The sequence below is a fragment of the Ochotona princeps genome, chromosome 4 (assembly GCF_030435755.1).
Source record: "Ochotona princeps isolate mOchPri1 chromosome 4, mOchPri1.hap1, whole genome shotgun sequence".
NCBI lineage: Eukaryota > Metazoa > Chordata > Mammalia > Lagomorpha > Ochotonidae > Ochotona > Ochotona princeps.
Window position 1 is genome coordinate 62,757,257 of NC_080835.1, and position 23,006 is coordinate 62,780,262.

The 23,006-nt window shown below is 36.7% G+C and overlaps 1 protein-coding gene across 1 annotated transcript in view; it reads right to left on the reverse strand.

Annotated features, from left to right (window-relative positions):
• Positions 1–23,006, reverse strand: part of LOC131479996 (disks large homolog 1-like) — a 979,279-nt gene that overhangs the window by 600,355 nt on the left and 355,918 nt on the right. Inside the window, exon 5 of the mRNA XM_058662300.1 lies at positions 21,024–21,098. Within this exon, the coding sequence (XP_058518283.1) occupies positions 21,024–21,098 (75 nt within the window). The remainder of the gene's footprint in view (positions 1–21,023; positions 21,099–23,006) is intronic.

Here is a 23,006-nt window from a genome sequence, read left to right on the forward strand (position 1 = left end):
TTGGGTCCTATGACCCACATGGAAGTCCTGCAAGAAGCTCTTGGTTCCAGGCTTTTGCCTGGACCAAACCTGGCAACTGCAGTCACTTAGGATGTGAATCAGCAGAAAAAGTGCTCCTTCTGTATCTTTCCTCTCTCTCTCTCTCTCTCTCTCTCTCTCTCTCTCTCTCTCTCTGTACCTCTGTCATTCAAATATATGAAGAATCATGTGTTTCACTCATTTTTCAATATGGAATATGAGTCTCACATTCTATACACGCGTAAACATATTTAGGGTTGTTACAGAAAAATGAAAATGGAGTCCACAGTTAAAAGCAGAGCAAGGCCAATCACCAATAACTACATAATCAAAATTTAACCCATCCAAATTTGCCCTATATATCAAATCCAATCATAAACAAAACATGAAACATAAGCTTTACATCCTTGCAAGCATGATTTATTAAAATTAAGATAATCAGCTACAGACAGATCAAACATCTTTCTGCCTTTAGAAAGCAAAAATATAAAAAGCTAATCAAAACAAGGGACAAAATATTTTTTTTCTTATGGCTTATAAAATGTGCTATAACTGTTGTGAACAGATCTTACCATTCAGAGGTTTGAAATGTCTCTGATTACAAATTATTCTTTTCCATATGTGATGAACTTGTATAAATTTAAATTTTGACTTTATCTTCTACAAGTTTTATAGACTCTTGGTAATCCCTATAATGGATACAATGTATTCTATTAAGTGTTACAAAGTCACGTATTCTGTCCCTTTGTTGCTTTCCTGTTACAGGAATTTGACAAGCATGTATACATATCAGGTAACATGCCACCATGAAGTAAGCTAGTAGATATAATATGATGGAGTCTAGCTTTGTATTAAAGTGGAGTCTATACTTGTGTTAAAGTGGAGGGAACAAAAATGAAAAAAACTACACTGCGGAATGGGCTCGGTCAGAAAGCATTTTCCCTGAGAGAGGAAACATCACTTGCTCTATGGAGGAACTCTAAGCGGTTCTCTTTCTTTTTTTTTTTAAACCTGGTCATGTCATTCCCCCATCATCCAAGATATTTTGAACATCTCATCCTCTTCCCCTCACATTTCCTCCCATTGTTGGCAGTTGATTCTCCACATTTTTATTTCACAATAACTAGAATCTTCCTCAATTTCTTACCATAAATATTCAATAAATTATTTAGCAACTGATCTGATAATGAACTAGCTGATTAAAACAACAGACTTGGAGACAATCCACTGTGCAACAGGCTAATCCTCTGCCTGTCGTGCCAGCATCCCATGGGAGCCAGTTCTAGTCCCAGCTGCTCCATTGCTGATGTACTTCCCTGCTAATGGGCTGGAACTGAACCAGCTCTGGCATTGTCACCGTTTGTGCAGTGAGCCAACAGACAGAAGATCTCTCTTTGTTTCACCCTCACTCTTTGTAGCTGTTACAAGTAAAATAAATAATTTTTTTGAAAAAAAAAGCAGTCCTGAATGCAGGAAAGTTAAGACTATCCATATTTTGGGGCCCAGCACAATGACTTAGTGACTAAATCCTCACCTTGCACAGGCCGGAATACCAAATGGATGCTGGCTTGTGTCCTGGCTGCTCCTCTTCCCATCCAGCTCCCTGCCTGTGGCTTGGGAAAGCAATTAATGACAGCTTAAAGCCTTGAGAATCTGCACCCCAGTGGGAGACCTGGAAGAAGCTCCTGGCTCCTGGCTTTGGATTGGACTGACTCAACTTTGGCTGTTGCACCTACTTTTGGAGTGGACAGTCACACAGATCTTTCTGCATCACCTCCTCTTTGTAATCTACATTTCCGATAAAAATAAAATAAACCTTTAAAAATAAATTATCCCTTTTTTCACTGTGTTGGTTATGAATAAATAGTTGTGATAACAGCAATTTCCTATAAGATGTCATTTTTCTGTGGCAAAGGTTCTTGTAGCCACAGACCTGGCATATGGCAGCTGACATTGACTGAATTTATTCTTTCTACAAAAAGTAACAGAAATCTCCAGGAAAGTGGATAGGGAGAAACAGGTGTCATTTGCTACCCTAAAGTTACATGAAATGTTGTTATGCTCTATACTGTGTTTTACTCTCTTTGGGCATGCAGTGGTATTAATTTCATAATTTGTTTAATATGAATTAAGGAAAGCCATTTTTGTAACATTTATTTATTTTTATCGGAAAGGCAGATATACAGAGAGGAGGAGAGACAGAGAGGAACATCTTCCGTCCGATGATTAACTCCCCAAGTGGCTGCAATGGCTGGAGCTGAGCCAATCCGAAGCCAGGAGCCAGGAGCTCTTCTGGGTCTCCCACGTGAATGCAGGGTCCCAAGGATTTGGGACATCCTCGACTGCTTTCCCAGGCCACAAGCAGGGAGCTCGATGGGAAGCGGGGCTGACGGGATTAGAACAACCAGTGCCCACATGGGATCCTGGCGCATGCAAGGCGAGGACTTTAACCACTGCACTATCATGCTGGGCTCAAAAGCTTTTTTTTTTTTTTTTTTTTTTTTTTGGTCTCTTGCCCCAAGGATCTTGCTCAAGTGGTTTTGATAGTTCAACAGTTCTGAATTGCTACCACTCTCGCCACTCCAAGCACGATGAGGTTGTTGGAGAATCCACTGATTGACATAGTCCATCATATAGTCTCTGTTTGCCCCGTTTTTCATTGCCAACATATAGCTGAGGTGGTTGATTGACTTGTTCTGTCCTCTGTCTTTTCATGGTTAGAGTTCTGAGTCCGGAAGCTCGATTGGGGGGATCCCCAAAGAAACTTTGGCTGAGGTGTTCCCAGACCAGATTCTTGTATGTACTAACAAGCACAGGGCCCAGCACAGTCCATTGCCACAATAAGCTGGTGGTTGCAGCTGCTGGGTTGGTTCTGTTTCCATCCCTGTCTTCCACTGGAACCAATGGGTGTTGCAGTCCAGCCTGTTTCTGTCCAGCACATACTCGGCCCTCACACAGACCAGTGGGAGCTGAAGCCTAGTTAGAGCGACCCACAATAACCCCCAACAGGCCCGCCCCCTGTCCTGGTTTGCCAGTATGTGCAGCAGACTAGTCCAGTCTGTCCCACATCCCATTCGGCAATTATACATGTCAATGGCTTTTAAAGCTTAGTTCCATCTAACCAGCTCAACTATCCAGCCCAAACAAAATGTTGTTGGCTGCCTCTGTCTAGCCACCCCAGTCCCTATCTTAGTTTTCATGCCCTTTCGTGGGGGTGAAACCCAAGAGGGAGGAGCCCACTATTTCCCTCCCAGGCCACTCCCACTCCCGGATTATGCACTCTCCAGGTGGTTCTGTGGTTCAACTTGAAGAATTAGCCCCCAGTGTCAGCTTCTGCTGTAAAAGCCATTTATTTTTAAATTAAGCCTTAAAAGAAGGATTCTAAACAATGCGGAAAAGTAAAAGAATAATTGCAAAATATGTTTGTAAATTTATGCAAGAAGGGAATGAATAGTGTGTTGGAGTTTTATACATATCATCACAGTTTAGTCAACACTCAGATGATACAAGGAAGTTAACAAATTTCCCCAATTAAGTTAACAATAGAGGCAGAATATTAACTCAGTTCTGGGTAACTGCAAAACCCAACTCTCCCTAACGTGCTCTCTGTAGTACAATTAAAAACAGAACTTAAGTACCCTAATTTTCCAACTTGATGACAGAGAGGATTATATTCTCTTCCAGAGCTGAGCTTCCTTCCAAGATTCCGTGCATGTCCGGATACACTAAGAATGTGAACAATGAGATTCTTTTGTTAATATCTTATAGGTGTTCCCATAGAATTGCAGATTTTAGAGGACCATTAAATTTCCACTCTGTGCACTGCTTTTGGACAGAGATTTTACCCATTAAGTTTCAGTGTAGAATGCATTTTTTCCAACTTATAAATGCAGTACAATATTTTATTGAAAATGCTGACACAACTTAAAGAACAGTGGTGTAGGATCAAATTCATTGCAGAAAACAAACCAATTATTTCAATACAGTATTAGCATCTTTAGAGGGAAAATATTTATAAGATGCATTTAATTAAGCAGTAGATATTAACTCACAGAAAATAGTTCTTGAACAAAATGCTCTCTAAAATAGCCAGCAAGATTAATTATCATATTTATTTTCCACATAGGTTGAAGAGTTTAGCTAATCTATACTTGAATAACATTTTTAAATTAATTGCTTGGTCTGAGTTTAGACCAACCAAAATACATGGGTCAGAAAGCGAAAATTTCTGATGCTTATATGTATTTTGCCTCATCGCTATCCTGGAAGAACGGCTGTTATAAAAGCCACACTTTCTCCACCCATTCTAATCATGCTCAGATTAGGGCATGATTAGAAGTATTCACTGTACCTTTTATTGCGGAAGCCAGAAAGTCAATCCATTACCCAGGCTTGGAGGGGAAATTTTTATGAGGCAAGTGTAGAGTGATGTTGCCTGTTGCCAAATAGGATTTCCTTGAGGAGCCATAGCAATTAATGTTCCATTTCTGTGTCAAGTGCTGTTAAAAGTTTTCTCCAGGCCAAAATTTGTCCAAACACCATGTACAATTCTGCAGAGGTCTGTGGTAGCTTGGAGGCTGCTTTGAGAGTTTTAGTATTGACTCTGGCTCTGTATTGTTAGTAGGAATTGGCTGTTGCTACACACACAGCCTTTTGGATTAGTTTCCACTCTCTGTACTACCTAAGGCTAAATCTAATGAAGCAAGTCTGAGCAATATATGAGAAAAATCATAACAGCAGCAGAAAAATCAGAAAAGTAAACAGATGCAGGGAGACCTTTCTAAAGAAAGACTCTTTACATGCTTTGTATACATCAGACTTTTAAATTACTTCTCATTGTGTTTTCATTGGATTCATATACTTACTTATAGATAATATGCATAAAACAATTTTTAAAGGCTTGTCATCATTACCACTGACAGTACCTGCTTGTTGTAATTAAAGCATTGCCATTTAATATATTTTATTATTTTTTTAAAAGACCCATTTATTTCAAATTCAGAATGAACAGAGAAAAAGATAAACAAAGAGCTCTTCCCCCTACTGGTTTACTCCCCAAACAGCCTCTAGGGTTGAGTCTGGGCCAGGACAAAGCCAGGAGCCTAGGACTACATCTAGGATTCCTACAGGATGATAGAAGCCTCCATGCTCTTGTAGACAATTCCTGCTGATTTCCCAGGCATATTAGCGTGGAGCTGAACTGGTATTATAGCCACCAGGACTTGATCTGGCACAATGACAGAGGATGCCGGTGTTAACACACAATAGGTTAACTAGCAATGTGACAATGCCAACTGCATTGCTGTTCATTTTAACAGTAAAATGGAATGCTGTTAAGTATTGTGGAGAATAGGTTCTTTAAGAATATATGCACAATATGAGTTTGCCAGCGGGATTATTTACTAGGATGAGCAATTTACTAGGATTGTTTATGTTATCATATCAGCAGCTGGTCTCTGAGTAATTAACTACACCCAACTCAAGAGTATTTCACGGTGTCTGTGTTTGCGATTTAGTGCCATCACATGTAAAAGAACATGATATTTAAGGAAAGATACCCAGGAAGGTTCACGAGACACCTATTTATTTTGGATATGGAAAAGGATTGCATCATAATTTCACAAAATGCAGCAGTCCATGACCAAAGCCATCAAACAGGTTTCTGGAGATTATTTTGTCATGTACGTTTAGAACCCATTCTCTATCAACAGTTTTTATTAATTCAGATAGCCCAGGAGAAAACAGAAATGGTTCTAAGTTCAAAACAATTTTTAAAAATATAGAAAAAATTTTAAATTGAAACTAGAGTTATAGAAAGAGAGAGGGAGAGATAGAGAGGAATATTACCCTTCCTGCTGTGTCATTCCACAAATGGCCAAAATAGTCAGGGTTGGACTAATAAAATCTGGAATACAGGAGCTTCTTCCAGGTATCCCGCATGGGTGTAGGAGCCCAAGGCCTTGGCCCATCCTCTCTTGTTTTCCCAGGCCGTTAACAGGGAACTGCATCAGAACTGGAACAACTAGGACACAAATTGGCATCCACATGGCATGCCAGTGCCATAGGTGAAGGATGAGCCTACAAAGGCACTACACCAGTTCCAAAGATTTAGAAATTATAGGAGAAATCATTAACATAAAAAATCTAGTGTTTATGCATCTTATTATGCCATAGGTAAAATAAAAGTAGGCCATGTTGGCAGAGAATTCATTGCTTACTGGCTTGTGAGGCAACACAGAACTTAGGTTGTAACCAATCATCAGAATGTGTCGCTGCCAATAATACCAATATAACAACAAAATTAGAATTTATTGAGTACCTATTATGTGCAAGTAACTGAGCTAACCAAATATTTAAGCATATAGTAAGCATTAATATATAATCTTAAATTATATAACATTATGTTGATTTCATTATTATATAAAACCATATTATAAGTATATCAATTGTATTATATAACATTACAATTTAAGCATATGGTATCTTATATTTGGAAAAATATAAGCATGTATTGTCCCTAATGTGGCAAAACGGATATTCAGTATTATTGTTTCGCAAAAGAGGAAAATGAGCTGAGATTTTTAAAATGCTTTCTTAAGGACAGATGGCTAGTGACAGAAAGATTTTAACAAGCACTGCTTGACTCAAGACGTACGTTCTTACAAACATTCAATACTCCGTCCTTGTAAGATGGTTGAAGGGTCTATTATTCTTTACTGAAAAACCTATGTAACACCAACAGATGCCAACATACTGTTAACTTTGTCATGCAAGGAAAAGTGACTTGTACATATCACCAAGGTTTTTTGGTCTTTTACCAGTCTCTTCTCTCAAGAATGTAAATGTTTCCACCATAAACACCATCCAAAACCTAGGTTACTTAGTTTGGAAGAGAACTGATTCCCACTACCCTTTATGCATGCTGAAAAATGTCGGTTAGTTGTGCATATATAATAAATATGTGCTAACAAATAAGAGCCATTCCGAACCCTGCAGAATTGCATCATAAAAATTAAAATTAAAAACATCAATGTAATGAAAAAAATGAATCAATCACAAAATTAAAGTATACCATTCGAACATCATATATTTAACTGTATTATCTGTGGCCAAAATTAGACACAAAGGTAATACAAGTGTCTTCTCCAAAAACTATCGGATGCAAGTTTAGATTTTGAAGTGTTGACTTGTGAACAACACTTTCGGATGTCAGTTAAAATACAAGGCTTCATTTACCAGTAATCTACCACCAAATTAGCACAGAGTTAAGGAGTTTATTTTTGCTGTTAACAATTGTTTCTATCCTCATAGAACTTTTAACATTTGTTTGTTTCCTTATTGTAAACTTCTGTTTCTTATTGTTGTTAACACAACTGGCTTTAATAATGCCCTGTCTTAAATTTCCACATACCTACTTTATTATTTGAATCTTACAATGAGTTAGGAATAGGATACCTGTGCTTATTACAGATGTATCTACATGGGCTTAGAAACAAGATACTTTCCATCTCTAAAGTTCATATAAATGTGTTTGAGCTATTAATATACAACACAGAGATTGTAGAGTAAGTATTCAGTAAATACACTGTAAGCAGTGAAATATTTCATACATGCCACCAACATTTTTAGCTATTCCTAGATGACTCTTAGCATATAATTGAGGTTTAATGGCACAAAAGTAGAATTTTGTTCAATAAATGCAACTGAAGCTCTTTTAATTTGATATGAACACATATAAATGCTCCATTATTCTCAAACTTTCTTTGAAACAGAGAGATTAAACTCTTGACTTGAAAAAATTATCACTCCATTGCACTATGGCAACTTGTATACACAATAACTTATAAATTATTGTCATACATTATACATTTATATTGTTCTATAAATCTTCAAAAAAAGCAGTGCAATAACTTACAGCTATATTAGGAAATCATTCCTGAGGGAACATCTCAATTTCAATTTCAATCTCTGCAGCAAAGGATGAATCCAAAAAGAAGATAGAACCAAGTAACTCTCTTAAAGAAAGTTCATTATTTTAATTATTTTAGCCCTAGATGTATAGAGTATCCATTTATATTCTCTTCTTCCTATATAACACATGAGATTACAAATCCTGACAGTACTGTGAAGTAAAACCACCCAATGTGCTGCTATGCTTGCCAACATGATTGCTCAACAATCAATGCCCAAAATTTCAACGTGTTGAATTCATACTGTGTCTTCCAAAAGTCAAAACATAGCTATTAAAAAGACCAACCAAAATTCATCATTTCTCATAGAAAACACAAAACATTAATTTACCAAGGGAAGATGATAAGCAATATCAGAAGTAGAGCCAAAATAAGAATTAAAAGACTATTTCTCACTTATGTGCTGATTAATCATACTACCATAGGCATTTTGTTTCTTTGTGCCTTAGTTTTCTCATTATATACAATGTAAGAATATCAGTCCTATCTAACAAAGTATGAAGCATATGAACCTTTTAACTATTAATCAGTTAACTAAGCAATTATTTTTAGAGGCAGAGGCAGAGGCAGAGGCAGAGATAGTAAATTTCCATTTGTTTTGGCTCGCAGTATCTGCAACAAACAGTACTGTGCCAGGCCAAAGGCAGGATTCAAAAACTTAAATCAATTCTTCCATGCTGGTGGCATGAGCCCCACTAGTCGAGCTGCTTCCTCACTTCTGCATGATCAGGAAGCTGGAGCTAGGAGCTGGAGGTAAGTGTACAGCCCAAGCACTCCAAGTGGCAGGCATTCCAACCAACTTCTTAAAAGAGATGCCAAATACTTTGTCCATGAATCCATTTCAAACACTTTAAGTATACCAGACAAAAGTTCTAAGGTTTTGTACAGGAAAATTGCTGAGTGTTTGCTGCTCCTCAAGATATAGATGAAGCATATCATGCTTTCAGGAGTCTTGGAAAATTGCTACATTATGTGTTAGGAGAAGCTGGTCTACATATAATGTAGCAATTTCAGAGCAAATGATAGAAATTAAATGTCAAAAATAATAAACCAAACAATAACAAAAAATCAAAAAACTTTGATAATAAAAGTGCCAAAACCTAAAAATAAAAGTATATTTCTTCAATCTCATGTCAAGCATCGGCAGAAACTTACAGCTAACATGCTGAATGACATATGACAAAATACTTTAAAGACAAAAACAAGATAATGACTGCTTTTATCAATTGTATTCAGCATGTACTGAAGATTCTAGCACAAGAAAATTAACTAAAAGGCAACCAGATTAGAGGAAAATAAATAAAATCTCTCTGCAGGTGTCATGAGTCTTTGTATAGGAAATTCTAAGGATATCACTAAAATCACCAAAACTAACAAACTAAGCAAAGGTTCACAGGGGCTGGTGTGGTGGCATAGCAAGCTAATCTTCCACACGCAGCAAATGGCATCTCACATGGGTGCGAGTTCATGTCCCAGCTACTCCACTTCGTATTCATCTCTCTGAGTATGTACTGGGAAAGCAGTGCAGGATGATTCAATCCGTTGAGCTCCTACACTCATACGGTAAACACAGAGGAAATTCCTGGCTCCTGGCTTCAGTCCAGTTCAACTCTGGCAGTTACAGTCATTTGGCTAGTGAACCAGAGGATGTAAGATTCTATTTTTCTCTTTCTCTCTCCCTTCATTCCCACATTCGACCACTGCATATATCCTTCTCTATGTGTAAGTCTGCTTTTCAAACACAACTCAATTAAGTTAATCTTTATAAAAAACAAATGTAAAAACATTCAGGGATTAGATGTCAATCTACAGAGCCAGTGAAACCTATCAAAATAACAGCTGGATTTTTTTTGAAAAAACTGACAAACTTATTTTAAAATTCACACAAAATTACAAATGACTCAAAATACCCCCCAAAATCTCTAGAAAGAATAGAATAGGGATCTCTTACCACTCAGTTTCAAACTTACTGCAAAATTACAGAAATAAAGACAATGTAATATCAGCATAAGAAAAGACATAAAGATAATTGGAATGAATATTAAAGTTCATATATTTATTTATAAAATTTACATCTATATTTATAATAAATACTTAGATTTTTAGTTTATTTTCAAGAGTGGGAAGGTAATTCAATAGAGGAGGAGAGAAGAAAAGACTTCTCGGGGTCAATGTTGTGACACAGTGTCTGTCACCTGCAATAACAGCATCTCAAATGAGCACCATTACAATCTCTACTATTCCAACTATGAGCCAGCTCCCTGACAATATTCCTGGAAAAGCAGTGGAAGATAGCACAGACAAACCAGCAGATGAAAGGGGTGTGTGTGTGTGTGTGTGTGTGTGTGTGTGTGTGTGTGTCCCTCTTTCAGGAACTCTGCCTTTCAACAAACAATAACTTTTTTTTAAAGATTTTATTATTACTGGAAAGCCGGATATACAGAGAGGAGGAGAGACAGAGAGGAAGATCTTCCATCCGATGTTTCACTCCCCAAGTGAGCCGCAACGGGCCGGTGCTGCGCCAATCTGATGCTGGGACCAGGAACCTCTTTCGGGTCTCCCACAAGAGTGCAGTGTCCCAAAGCCTTGGGCCGTCCTCGACTGCTCTCCCAGGCCACAAGCAGGGAGCTGGATGGGGAGTGGAGCTGCTGGGATTAGAACCGGTGCCCATATGGGATCCTGGGGCTTTTAAGGTGAGGACTTTAGCCGCTAGGCCACGCCGCCGGGCCCAACAAACAATAACTTTTTAGAAAAGACATTCCAGCTAAAAATCTTGGAACACTTATTCACATGAGCTATATATAAAAATTAAATCAAAACAAATAACGGTAGCGGGTATATACTTCAGCCATTAAGATGTACACAGCCTGAGGGCCTGGGTTTGATTCCCAACTATGACTTCTGACTCCATTACTCTGCCAAAGCAGACACCAAGAAGTAGCAGTGAATATTCAAATAACTGGAGTCTTGCCACCCACATGAGAGACCTGGATTGCATTCCCAGGTTTTGGCTCTGGAGCAGCTCAGTTCATTTATTATGGACATTTGGGACATGAACCAGCAGATATGATATTCTCTCTTTTTTTCTGTGTGCGTGTGAGTGTATGTGTCTTTCTCTTTCATTTTCTCAAGTGTCTAAATACTAATAACGATCCTTTACAAAATGGGTGACAGACATAAAATAAGAACTAAAAATATAAAGCTCTTAAAAGAAATATAACAATAAATTCTTGTGGCATTGTATTATATAAAGCTTTCTTTTTTTTACTTCAAATGACACTCAAGAAAGAAAAGTAAAAAACCCACAGAATGTAATATCTTCAAAACATAATGTCTGAATCAGAAAAGATTACTATCCAGAAAATACAATTCAATGATTTAAGAAAAAAACACTGGAAATGGATAAACCATCTGAATAGATATTCTCACAAAGGAGATGATTGACTGATAAGCACATAGAAAGAATTTCAACATCATTAATCATTACACAAATGAAAATCAAAGCCAAAATAGGAAACCATTTCATGTCTGTTAGGATGACTGTGATTAAAAGGATAATAACTTATTGGAAATTTAAACAAATTGAAATCTTCATACTGCAGGTGGTAAAACACAATGCAACTACTTTGTAAAACATAGTTATAGTTTCTCAAGAAATGGTTATCATGTGACTCAGCTCTCCACTGATAAAAATATACCCACAAGAATAAAAAATATGCAAACATAAAAACTTGCAAGGGGTCTTCTCGGTAATATTACTCATAGTACACAAAGCATGAACAATCCAAGTGTATTTCAATAAGTGAAAAATTAACAAACTGTTATATATCCATGAGAGAAATATTATTTAGCAAGAAAAGGAATGAACAACATGAATCTTGAAAGTACTATGCTAACTGAAAAAAATAAGTCACAAGATTCTATATATAAACATAATTTTATTCATATGAAATGTGCAGAATTTTCAAATCTAGGAAAAGCAGCATGGGAGTGATTTTAAGCACTGGGGCAGTGTGAATGGGGAGTGACTGCTAATGGGTGCAGGTTTTTTTGGTGGGGATCACAAAGATGTTCAAAAATTTATTATGCTAGTTATATAACTGCGAATGGACAAAATGATCATTGAGCTATATACATAAGTGCGTAAATTACAATAAAAGTAAAAATAACTCTGAAGGAAAACAGCATTGAGTAAATAAACAAAGAAAACATGCCAAATATCCATAGGAACATGTCCTTAAGATTTATATTTATACAGGCCCAGTTGGGGAGCTAAGAGGACACACTAGTTAGGTGGAGATTCCCACCAAGGGGCGCACTAGCGGGAATGGGGCTGCATTCTGGTCAGGATACAGTTGTAGTGTCCCTTGGCACAAGTGTGAACTGGGACAAGACGCAGCAGGCCGGGCCAGACTACAACACCTTCTGGTGTTCTGGAGGACCAGGGTAGATGTGGGACGGACTAGGCTAGGTTTCAAACCCAACTGAGCCATGTATGAGCCGTATGTGGGTATGGACGAGTCATGGCTGGGCTGAAACATCTAACAGCAAGAGCCAGAATGGGTTGGAGGCCAGTCAGGAAAAGCCACTGTTCCTGCTAGGACAGGAGGTGAACTGAGTAGGGCTGGCTCATGATCCCCCTGGTATGTGCTAAATCTAGCACTTGGAGGGGTTCTGATGGAGGAGCCTGGGCAACTCCTCTGGCAGAACACAAACCCTGCAGGTAAGCACAAGAAGCATGGAAGGAAACAGCCAAGAGGTCATGGAAAGTGTCCCACTGGCATACATTTGGCATGGGTCGGGGGCAGACCAGGCTGAATCAATTCACGTCATCCACTGGCAAATTCCAACACCTGAACAGAGTGTGGGTCGAGTCAGGTTTGGTTGCAACAAAAGCAGTACACAACACGGAATGCCAAGGTGAGGTTGCCTGTGCCAGGTGTGACTGCATCCAACCAGCACACATGAGAACCAAGAAGGGAGGGGGCAGAGCCGGCAAGGGGAGTATGGGGGGGGGGTTCCCTTGCTGGACAGCTACTCCCACTGGACAGCATGAGCTGGGATGGGGGTAGACCGGACTAAGCTGGGCTACAACACGTGTGGGCCTCATGTGGCTTAGATCAGGGAAAAGCCAGGCTGGGCTGATTATTCCTACTGGTGCAATCTACAATTAGAGTGGGTGAGGGTTGTTGGGGCTTATCCACAGCATCAGCTGGCAGAAGCTGGCACTGGGGGCTAGTTCTGTCAAGTTAAACCAGAGAACCACCTGGAGAGTGCATAATCTGGGAGTGGGAGAGGCCTGGGAGGGAAATAGTGGGCTCCTCCCTCTTGCGTTACCACCCCTCACAGAAGGGCATGAAAACTAGGACAGAGGCTGGATGGCTAGACAGAGAGACACACAACAATATCCGTGAAGGCTGGATATCTGAACTGGTTAGATGAAACAAGGTTTTAATACCCATTGACATGTATGAGAGCAGACGGGGATGTCGGACAGACTGGACTAGTCTACTGCACATACTGGCAAACCAGGGTAAGGGGTGGGCCTGGTGGGGGTTATTGTGGGTCGCTCTAACTAGGCTTCAGCTCCCACTGGTTTATGCGAGGGCCGAGTATGTCCTGGGCAGAACCAGGCTAGACTGCTGCACCCATCAGTTCCAGTGGAAGTCGGGGCTGAAAACGGAACCAACCCAGCAGTTGCAACCACCAGCTGATTGTGGCAATGGACTGTGCTGGGCCCTGTGCTTGTTAGTACATACAAGAATCTGGTCTGGGAACACCTCAGCCAAAGTTTCTTTGGGGATCCCCCCAATCGAGCTTCCGGACTCAGAACTCTAACCATGAAAAGACAGAGGACAGAACAAGTCAATCAACCACCTCAGCTATATGTTGGCAATGAAAATACTGGGCAAACAGAGGCTCTATGATGGACTATGTCAGTCAGTGGATTCTCCAACGACCTCATCGTGTTTGGAGTGGTGAGAGTGGTAGCAATTCAGAACTGTTGAACTATCAAAACCACTTGTGCAAGACCCTCAGAGCATGCCCCACATCTGGGACCTGGGGTGGGTAGGAAACTGGCTGGGGCTTCTCCCTTAAAATCCCCTTTTACATCAGATATATTAAGGAAATAATATGGAACTAATTGTCTTGCCCATCTTCCTATAGTGCTTGAGCCTTTTTGCCCTAATAATGTCAAGATTGTAAAAAAAATATTTAAAAAATAAAATAAGATTTATATTTATTCTTTGTTGCACCAAGTCTTGAACTAGATGAGCAAACGAAAAGAAAAAAGCAGAAAATAAAGGTAAATACTGAGTCCCTGTGCGTTCCCAAAATCAGTCAAGTTGTTTAGAGAGGGAATTATAAGAAAATATCAGAACAGATAGAAAGAGATATCTAGCTATACTGAAAATAAATTTTACTGACATGTTCATGTGGGTTTGCCTTTTGCCACCAAATGATTAGTTACTTTTCCTCCACTATACTTCTCCAAGCTAGCCAGCAACGTCAGGGCTTGCACCCAGGTCATGCTTGGGCAAATGTTTCTCCATTTTCTGTTATAATCCAATCTGTAGATTTTATGGGTGCTCATTGAGAATACAACATATATGCCTCCAATGAACCAATGTCCTTTTTCACAATTATACTGGGTTAAGTTTCTGGACATTTTTTCAAAGACATTATAATATTTTGTTTGTTTGAGAACTACAGTTCCCAGTAGAGTCTTTGAAAACAAGACAGAGAACTAAGATCCTGTATAAAGTATTGTAAGATCCAGAAAAAAGGAAAATGTAAAATTGAATCCACTGTATTATTCTCATTTTACTTGACTTTGCTTGATTCAGAGCCTCTGACTACAGCAAAAATGGAAGAAGAACCATTCCACAAAGTTCACATTTCTTAAAGTGCATTGTACTTTTTGTGAGATAATTCCCCTTTGGATTTTTTCCTAACCCCATGACTGCCACCCATCTGGTGAGATGCCCTCTAATCCCAGAGCCAACCAATTTAAGATCCTACACTCTACAATTTTCTGTAATTTTCCTAAAGCTATGATCATCTAATAATGCCCTGACTTGTCCTTCTATGAGGGGACTGTTGATGCTATAAAAATCTTGCCCTAAAAAAATAAAAAGTCTGTGAAAGACAATATTCAGGTTTAATTTCCTAGCAGCAGAGTTATCAGCAGGTGCTATGTTCATAGAAACTCGGCAAACATCCAGAGAACAACCACACACTATTTTATCACTGAATGGATGTGTTTGAGTGCTCTGATATGGATATCCATGTGAGAAATATACAAATTTAAGTTACACAATGTACTTTGGAAAAAAAATGGGAGAGGGGCTACAAAAATGAAGGAAAGGAAATTTTGACCACTGTAAAACAGCTTCCATGCAATGTATTAATTAGTTTGAATTAAAACAGATGATCCCAACTGTGGGAGAACAAACTAAACAATTAACAATTTAAAATAACATCTTTGCCTTTTATGAGAAGAAGCTGCTGTTACTGATTGCCACAAAACAGAAAAATTAATAATATGGAGAGACACAGAAGGGAAATGTTAAAATATTCTTAAAAGAAAAGGAAGTCCTGACTTCTTTTGTCCAAAATGGCTGTAGGTTACTCAGGATACAAACATCTCTTGGTAAACATGACATGTTTACATCAACATTTCCTGCTTGTCAGCAGAATTTTAAGAGCTGCAAGATTTTTTATTTCAAAGTCTTCAAGAATTTATATTAATAATGTGTTAACTGTATATTAATAGAAACAATCTGTTTCTGTCTGAATGGTTTTTGAACAATGGAATATTTATTTATTCTTTAATATTTATTGATCCCAAATAATAAATACTCCTAAATTAAAAGTCATTTTCAGCATTGGTGGGTACTGTACTTTTGCTCTCCATCCTGCTCCAATGTGGAATTCTGTAACTTTTTTCTGCTTTCTGTGGAGCAATTATCAAGCAAACAGTTTCTTATGTAAATCCCCAAATATCTTATATGTGTAATCAAAGATATTAAATTGTCCAATACAGCTAGTAAGTGATAGAATTAATTTTTTAGCATAAATCTCATTTCTAGCTGCACCCTTATTTGTGATCAAATGTTGCAACTTTTTGTCTCCAAAATCTGATTCTTTGAATATTACCAAGTATAATTATTACACATAGAAGGTATGTGTTTTACATATATTATTTCCTTCTGTATACTAAGAAATCTGAGGATCAATTGCAACTTAAGTGTTGTCAGCAAATGCCTCTCTTTACAAATTTTTATTAATTTATTTTTATTTTACATCAAAGCCTGAGAAACAGATAGACCAAGAGAGATCATTCATTGACAATTGATTCTTGAATATGGCACAATGCCTACAAGTCAGGAAAGGGTCAGATGGAGTCCAAGATCCCAGAATTCAGCCCAGATTGGACTACAAGAACTTGAACCATCACCTGGTCTCTCCCAGGCAGGGTACACATACTCAGGAAGCTGGAATCTGAAGTAGAGCTGGTACTATAACCCAGGCATTCAGATATGGGATGTGAACACAGTAAGTCATGTCTTAACCACCATACAAACTGCCCATCCCTGTAATTCTCTCTCTTGAATGAGTAAATGAGAGTAGTTATATTCAGAGTACAACTAGTTCAATTTGAAAATGCTTATATGGTTGAAAAACACTTTTCCATGATTGAGTTCATATTATACACAAGAGAAACAGTTTGTCTTCAATACTCATGGTGTTTGACAACCATATATTCAACCAACCACAGGTCAAAAATATTCAGAAAAAAATTCACCTCTACTGAGCATGTTCAGATTGTATTTCTTGCCATTTTCACGAAAAAATATAATGCAGCAACCCTTTCTAAAACACCTATACTCTTTAGATACTATAATTATTCTAGAGGTGACTTAAAATACATAGAATGATGTGCAAATACCTTGCCATTTAATACAAAGACCTTGAGCATACAAAGATTTTAGTATCTACAAAAAGTTCTAGAACCAATTCTCAATAGATATTAAAGGGCCACTGTATCTGGATATAGTAATATATTTAATAAGTTCTTTAATATCAAGGATTGTTTTCAACTTAGCTGTTAAAAATTCTTGTCATCATCATTATTATGCCCACTAACTAAGGGGATATGCAGATCTGCAGAAAAACAGTTAATTCTAGCTAAGACATGTTTATACATATTTTATATCTCTAAACAATAAAAATCACACATCACAGCAATTTCTCTCTAATGTCCAATCATAAAGAATGCTCCTCAAAACAATCAATTCCAAGTACAGGCCATAGGTGTATTAATTGGTCCAGGAACACATCTCAAAATGTAATAGTCTCTTTTGCAACTGGTCAAGTTCAAGACTTCCTTTTTCCAAATGCCAGAAATAATTCCTAACCTACTTCACTACATATTCAGAAATGTGCTATTCTGCACCTGAGTCCCATAACCTGTGGACATCTTATCAACTGCTTACAGTAACTCAAGAAACTATTGTGTTCATACATTGTCACACAAATCAATGAGACATGCAATCCAATTCTATTTAAACTGTAGGAATAAGAAAGAGTATAGTTCTGGTACTGAATGTAGCTATATAACGAGAGACAAATAAACTGCCACACTTGTCACTATGGAAAATATTTCATTTATAATAATTCAGGAACTGTAATAATGTTTTATGTAACTACTAAAAGTGAAAATCATTTTCTGCTTGAACTTGAATTTGTACATTATAGTGCTAGCTAAAAGAAAAGATCCTGAAAAACAAAACCTCTTGAACCCATTATTACATAGGTGTATGGTGCCAAAAGAAAGAACATCCAGGAACAGAAGGAACAAATTATAACAGGAGTCATTTTCAAGACAATATGTAACTGGTGACAGACATTTGCAAAGCAATTTGGAGATTCAAGCCTTTTTAAGAAAACAAATGATAAAAACCCTTCACTTAAAATAAGCTAAGATCAAATGCACACAGAAACACCAAGACTTTTGTTTTTTGAAACAAGTAATAAAGCCTGAACCAAAGAGCAAGATATGGGAATGAAAATAGAAATGTAGGAAAGGATCAACTGAACTTGAGTAAAATGCAGAAAGATACTAGAGACTATTTATTGTGTGTGTACATATGTAAATGTATCCATAAATTGCGTCAGTCACTGGAGAACTTGATATAACAAAGTTATCCTCTTAAACACATGACGCTCCAATTTTCACCACTCCCCATGACATGAGAAAATGAAAATTAATGCTATAATTGATTTACATATCATTTTTTCTTGTTATATAAATACATATGCTAATTACAGTTTTCTAAATGTTTAGTAAATGTTGCTAACATGGTGTATTCTTTTTTTTTTCTAGTTCTCTTTGGTTTTTGATTGCAAGTATTCAAAGAAGAAAGTCAAAACAACATTAAATAAAATCTAAATAACTTGAAAAAAATTACAAATTACCAATAGGTTATGAGAAATTTTTTGCAGAATGAGAGACATCTAAGTAAAATCTCAAAAGGAAGATTCTAGAGTACTTGTGAAATTCTTCAAAAAACAGACCTAAAAGATAAGTTTATTTTGGTATAAATTTTTTGAAGCCCCTGCATGGTTTTTACATAGCAGAGTCCCATGAATTTTTTCTAGACCTTCTGTCAGGCCAGCTTTAAAGATATCAAGAACTCACAGTTGCATTTTTTCCCTAAGTACTATTAATCACAGATATTGATGATTATCATCTTACTATCTCTTTTGCATACACTTCAAAATAATAGGAAACATGCCCTATTGAAAGCAGATATCTGTTCCAGAATCATCAGTTACTTATAGCCAGGGGCCTACAGTCAGTCATGGCCAAGGACAAACAGTTCCAGAATATTCATTAGGAATCCATTTCTGTGGATGGGCTATAACTTGAAGGGAAAGTATACACTGATGTGCTGCATAGCTCTTTGGGAACATGTTTGCACCAATTAGAATGGAAATTCCTGAAACCAGTAGCTCCCAATGCCATGCCAGAAATGAAACAGAAATATCTAAATTCCATGGTCTCCTCTGGTAGCAAAAATAAGTTTTCAGACTTTAATACTAACAATTTAAATTTCTGATTTCAGGAAGAGTTTTAATGTAATTATCTATTTAGTTTTTCAATGTTCTATAACAGGAAGAGCTAATCCTCAGATCCCAAGGGATCTAAATACAAGAGTGAATTATTTCTACTAATTCAGAAGTCAGGAATCTAATAATGCAATTACCTATAATAAGACAGTACAAAATAAAATGTCAAAGATCTTTTATTTTGGTCTGAAATTGCGAGTGTAGAAGAGGTCAACTACTAATCAGAATTTCTTACTGGTATTATACATGGATATGTCTAATAATATGAGCATTATCTTTTTCATGAACATAGCTCCAAAAAATTGTCAGAGTGCCATACATAACCGAATGGGATTATGAAATGCTGTCGAGCTAGAAAACTGAATTTCTCAAAATATATCCTATGATACTGTTATTATAGGAAAAGGGTCCAAAAAGGTGAGAAATGAGAACTAACGGCCGAAGAGAATAAAATAGCATCACTCTTTCTCTTCACCACAAAATATTGACTTGTAAAACAATTTGCTGAACCTTAATAAACAAATCAACAGATTGAAAATTCTTTAATGAATTTTCACTCATGGAGGTCTTTCCACATACCCTGAATTTTTCTAGATGTAGTTATACTAGGACACCAAAGAGCACATAATCTCCTGGAAGAAGTAAATGAATGGATGAGTAATTATGAAATAATATCAGAAACAAAATAAAAGGAATTTTTATGAAAACAAAGATACTAGAATTCATTCTTTGTCTGATGTCAAGAGTCTCTGATTATGCACTCCCATCTGACCACCTGCTCACAAAACATTTCCCAAGTCTTCATTAAGTCTAAGCTGCCTCTACACAATAGAAATTCCTCTAAAATTTAGCATCAACATCTCTTTGACAAAATTGGCCTTACCTTCCCTTCTTTTCAAAGATAAACAAAAACCAAATAATTTCATGTTTTATATTATCTGAATGAAGAGCAACTTCTTTGAGTCTATTGCATTATAATATTGCCATATGTTTTACTACAACCTTCCAGCTGCCACTTTCAATGACTTGCACATGAATCATGAATGAAGCTATTTAAGAAGCACCACATATCACCTCTATATTGTCTGCAAGTAGGGTCAAATGAGAGAGAGGAATACCCAAAAGATAACTCTAATTTCTTGTCCCCATCACATACAAATTATTTCATAATGGGCAAATTATCAGTTACAGCACATACAATTCCCAGTCGAAACATTGTCATTTCTATTATGCATATGTAAGAAACTATTATACTAATCATCCACATTTACTTCAGAGCACAGAGTGATAGAACGAATACTTGAAAGAAGGGATAGATCTCTGAAATCTATTGCTAGCTCTACAACTGGTGTGCTATTCTTACTCCCTCTGCCTTTAAGTCTCCCATACATAATACAAGGACAATGACATAATACCTGCTTATTTCTAAGGCAACAGAATATTCTCCTCTGGAAGATTCTACATAAATAGAGACCATTATTGCAGACTTGAAGACTTGAAAACTGCAAGTATATTTAATCATCACTATTTAGCAATCAACACAACCATAAGCAAAGGAATGCAACCTTCTGTAAGGCATCCAAAATCAAATCAATTATTGCCAAATATGCATGTATTCATAAGTATATGTGTAAGTATAATAAAATATAACTCATCAATAATCCTTTAGAGAAATCCTGTGCAAGTTTCCCAGACCCCAAAAACTTCCATGAAATCCCTAATCACAGCCTTTTTTTTTTTAAATAATATAGAGCTTTCTGAAAAGACATTTTTCTTCTTTGAAAAGGTTTGCCTTACTATAAAAATTCAGGGTGCATTCCAGCTCATGCCACTGCAGTTGTTCCAAAATACAAAACATTTCTCCTTCAATCTAGCCAATCTTGAAATAATCAAACTTACAGTACAGTGGTGAACAGGCATCCAACCAGGGGCTTCCACTGAACAATTCTGGGCTGGGCATTTGCCTTGATTTTGCTGTAAATAAGTAAAAGTCATGTTATATTCTATATAATATATGTAGCAATATATAATTTCTGAAATACGTTTATTACCATATTTGCAGATACTGTAGAATACTTAGAAAATTATTTCTTGTATTATTATCATCAACATAAGAAATAATATAATAATATAGAGAAACCATTCTTCTCTTTTTCTTACCCTAAAGATTAGATTTCTGGCACAAGGCTTCCTCAGCAGCTGGTTTTCCAGGCTCTAAGAGGAACCATTAAGAATTCTCTTAACCCAGGTTCAGACAACACTGACACATGCTGCAATCCTGTAAGACCACTTGAATCAAGGATTGAAAGGTTCATTTACTTTTTCCCCTTCCCAACTGTATACTTGGGGTGGAAATTCTCTCTATAGTATTTTACTGAACTCCAAAACACGGAGTTTAACAGGATAGCTCTTGAAGACCTTTCTTGTCACATAAGAAATTGTAAGAAGAGGTGAATCCAATTTAGTCAAGGAGCCAGAAGTCTGACATTCTAAGCTATTTGCTAAACATTTCTTTCTACATGAGAACTGTATTTTTGGTTAACCTTTTCTTTTGTTATAATTTGTGAAAATTAATGTGTAATTGGCCTTTGACAAAGACTGAAATACTTCCCTTTAACTAACAATATATGTCTGTTCTTCTCGTAATAATGACAACTGATTAGTTCTGAAAACACAGAGGATTCCAATAAAACATTTTTATCTTTTATTTCTTTCATTACACATTCAGTAAAAACAGAGGCATACTAACAATGTTAGTAATCACCACAAATACCACAGCTGTGGTTTACTCTGCTACTAAATATGTCAGAAAATATTCTGAATCCATTAGATTATCATCATTCCTCACAACAAACATAGATAGAAATATTATTATGACCACTTTACAGGAGAAAAAGCTAAGGCCTGAACAGATTAAGCGACTTCCTAAAAGTCACCATATTAGAAAGCAGGATAACTGGGATTCAATAAGAATCTGATTGAATTTGCTACCCCTACATATTTTTTTCCTTTACAGCAAGCTGCTGCCTTGTTTTTTTTAATTTTATAGCTATTTAATGAGGCTTCAGGCATATAATCATTCTATTAGTACTAACCTTATCAATGAACTCAACATTTTTGATTTAACTAAATAAAGTGATGAATTCAGCACACCTATCATGCTTCATTTTTTTGTATGTATGTATGATTGATAAGCTTTTTAGAGTAACATTTATCTTGCTGAACTATTTTAAGGCATCACTTAGCTCTGGAGAGCTATATGAGTGATTATTGATAAAGTCACCATGAAGATAACTTAAATCATCAATCTCCATGCTCAATTTTCTTGTTCAAATCAAAATTTGACATGTAGTACCAGCAGAGTACACAAGTGCAATTATCCATTGTCAGATGACTACAGCCTTGAGCTAAGTTTGCCCATTTCTTGTAGCTATAAGATACTCTTGCCAGTCACATCTGGTCTAATTCACAGAACTGTTGTTGGATAATATGTATAGATTTGCTTCACATCATTATCACAATTTCCAAGGTTTTTAACAGTAAACACAAGAAAATTTGCTTCCCTATTTTGATACTTTAAGTCAAATGCAATTTAGCTACATACATGCTAAGCTTTTTGAAATTTGAAAACATTACTAAAATGCTAGTTATTATGATTTCTAATTACAAAAACTGATAATAAACTGCTAATGGTGAGGATTCATAATTATTGCTAGTATTAATAACAATAATAATAAGTCTGATTTATATTTATATGTTATAAATCAGTAATTATCCTGTGCTTAAGTGGATGAATATAAATACTCATAACATGTGATGGGAGAATAAATTTTAAAAAATGTTTTTTGAGCTTCTACAGACACAGGGCAGCATGCAAAGAAA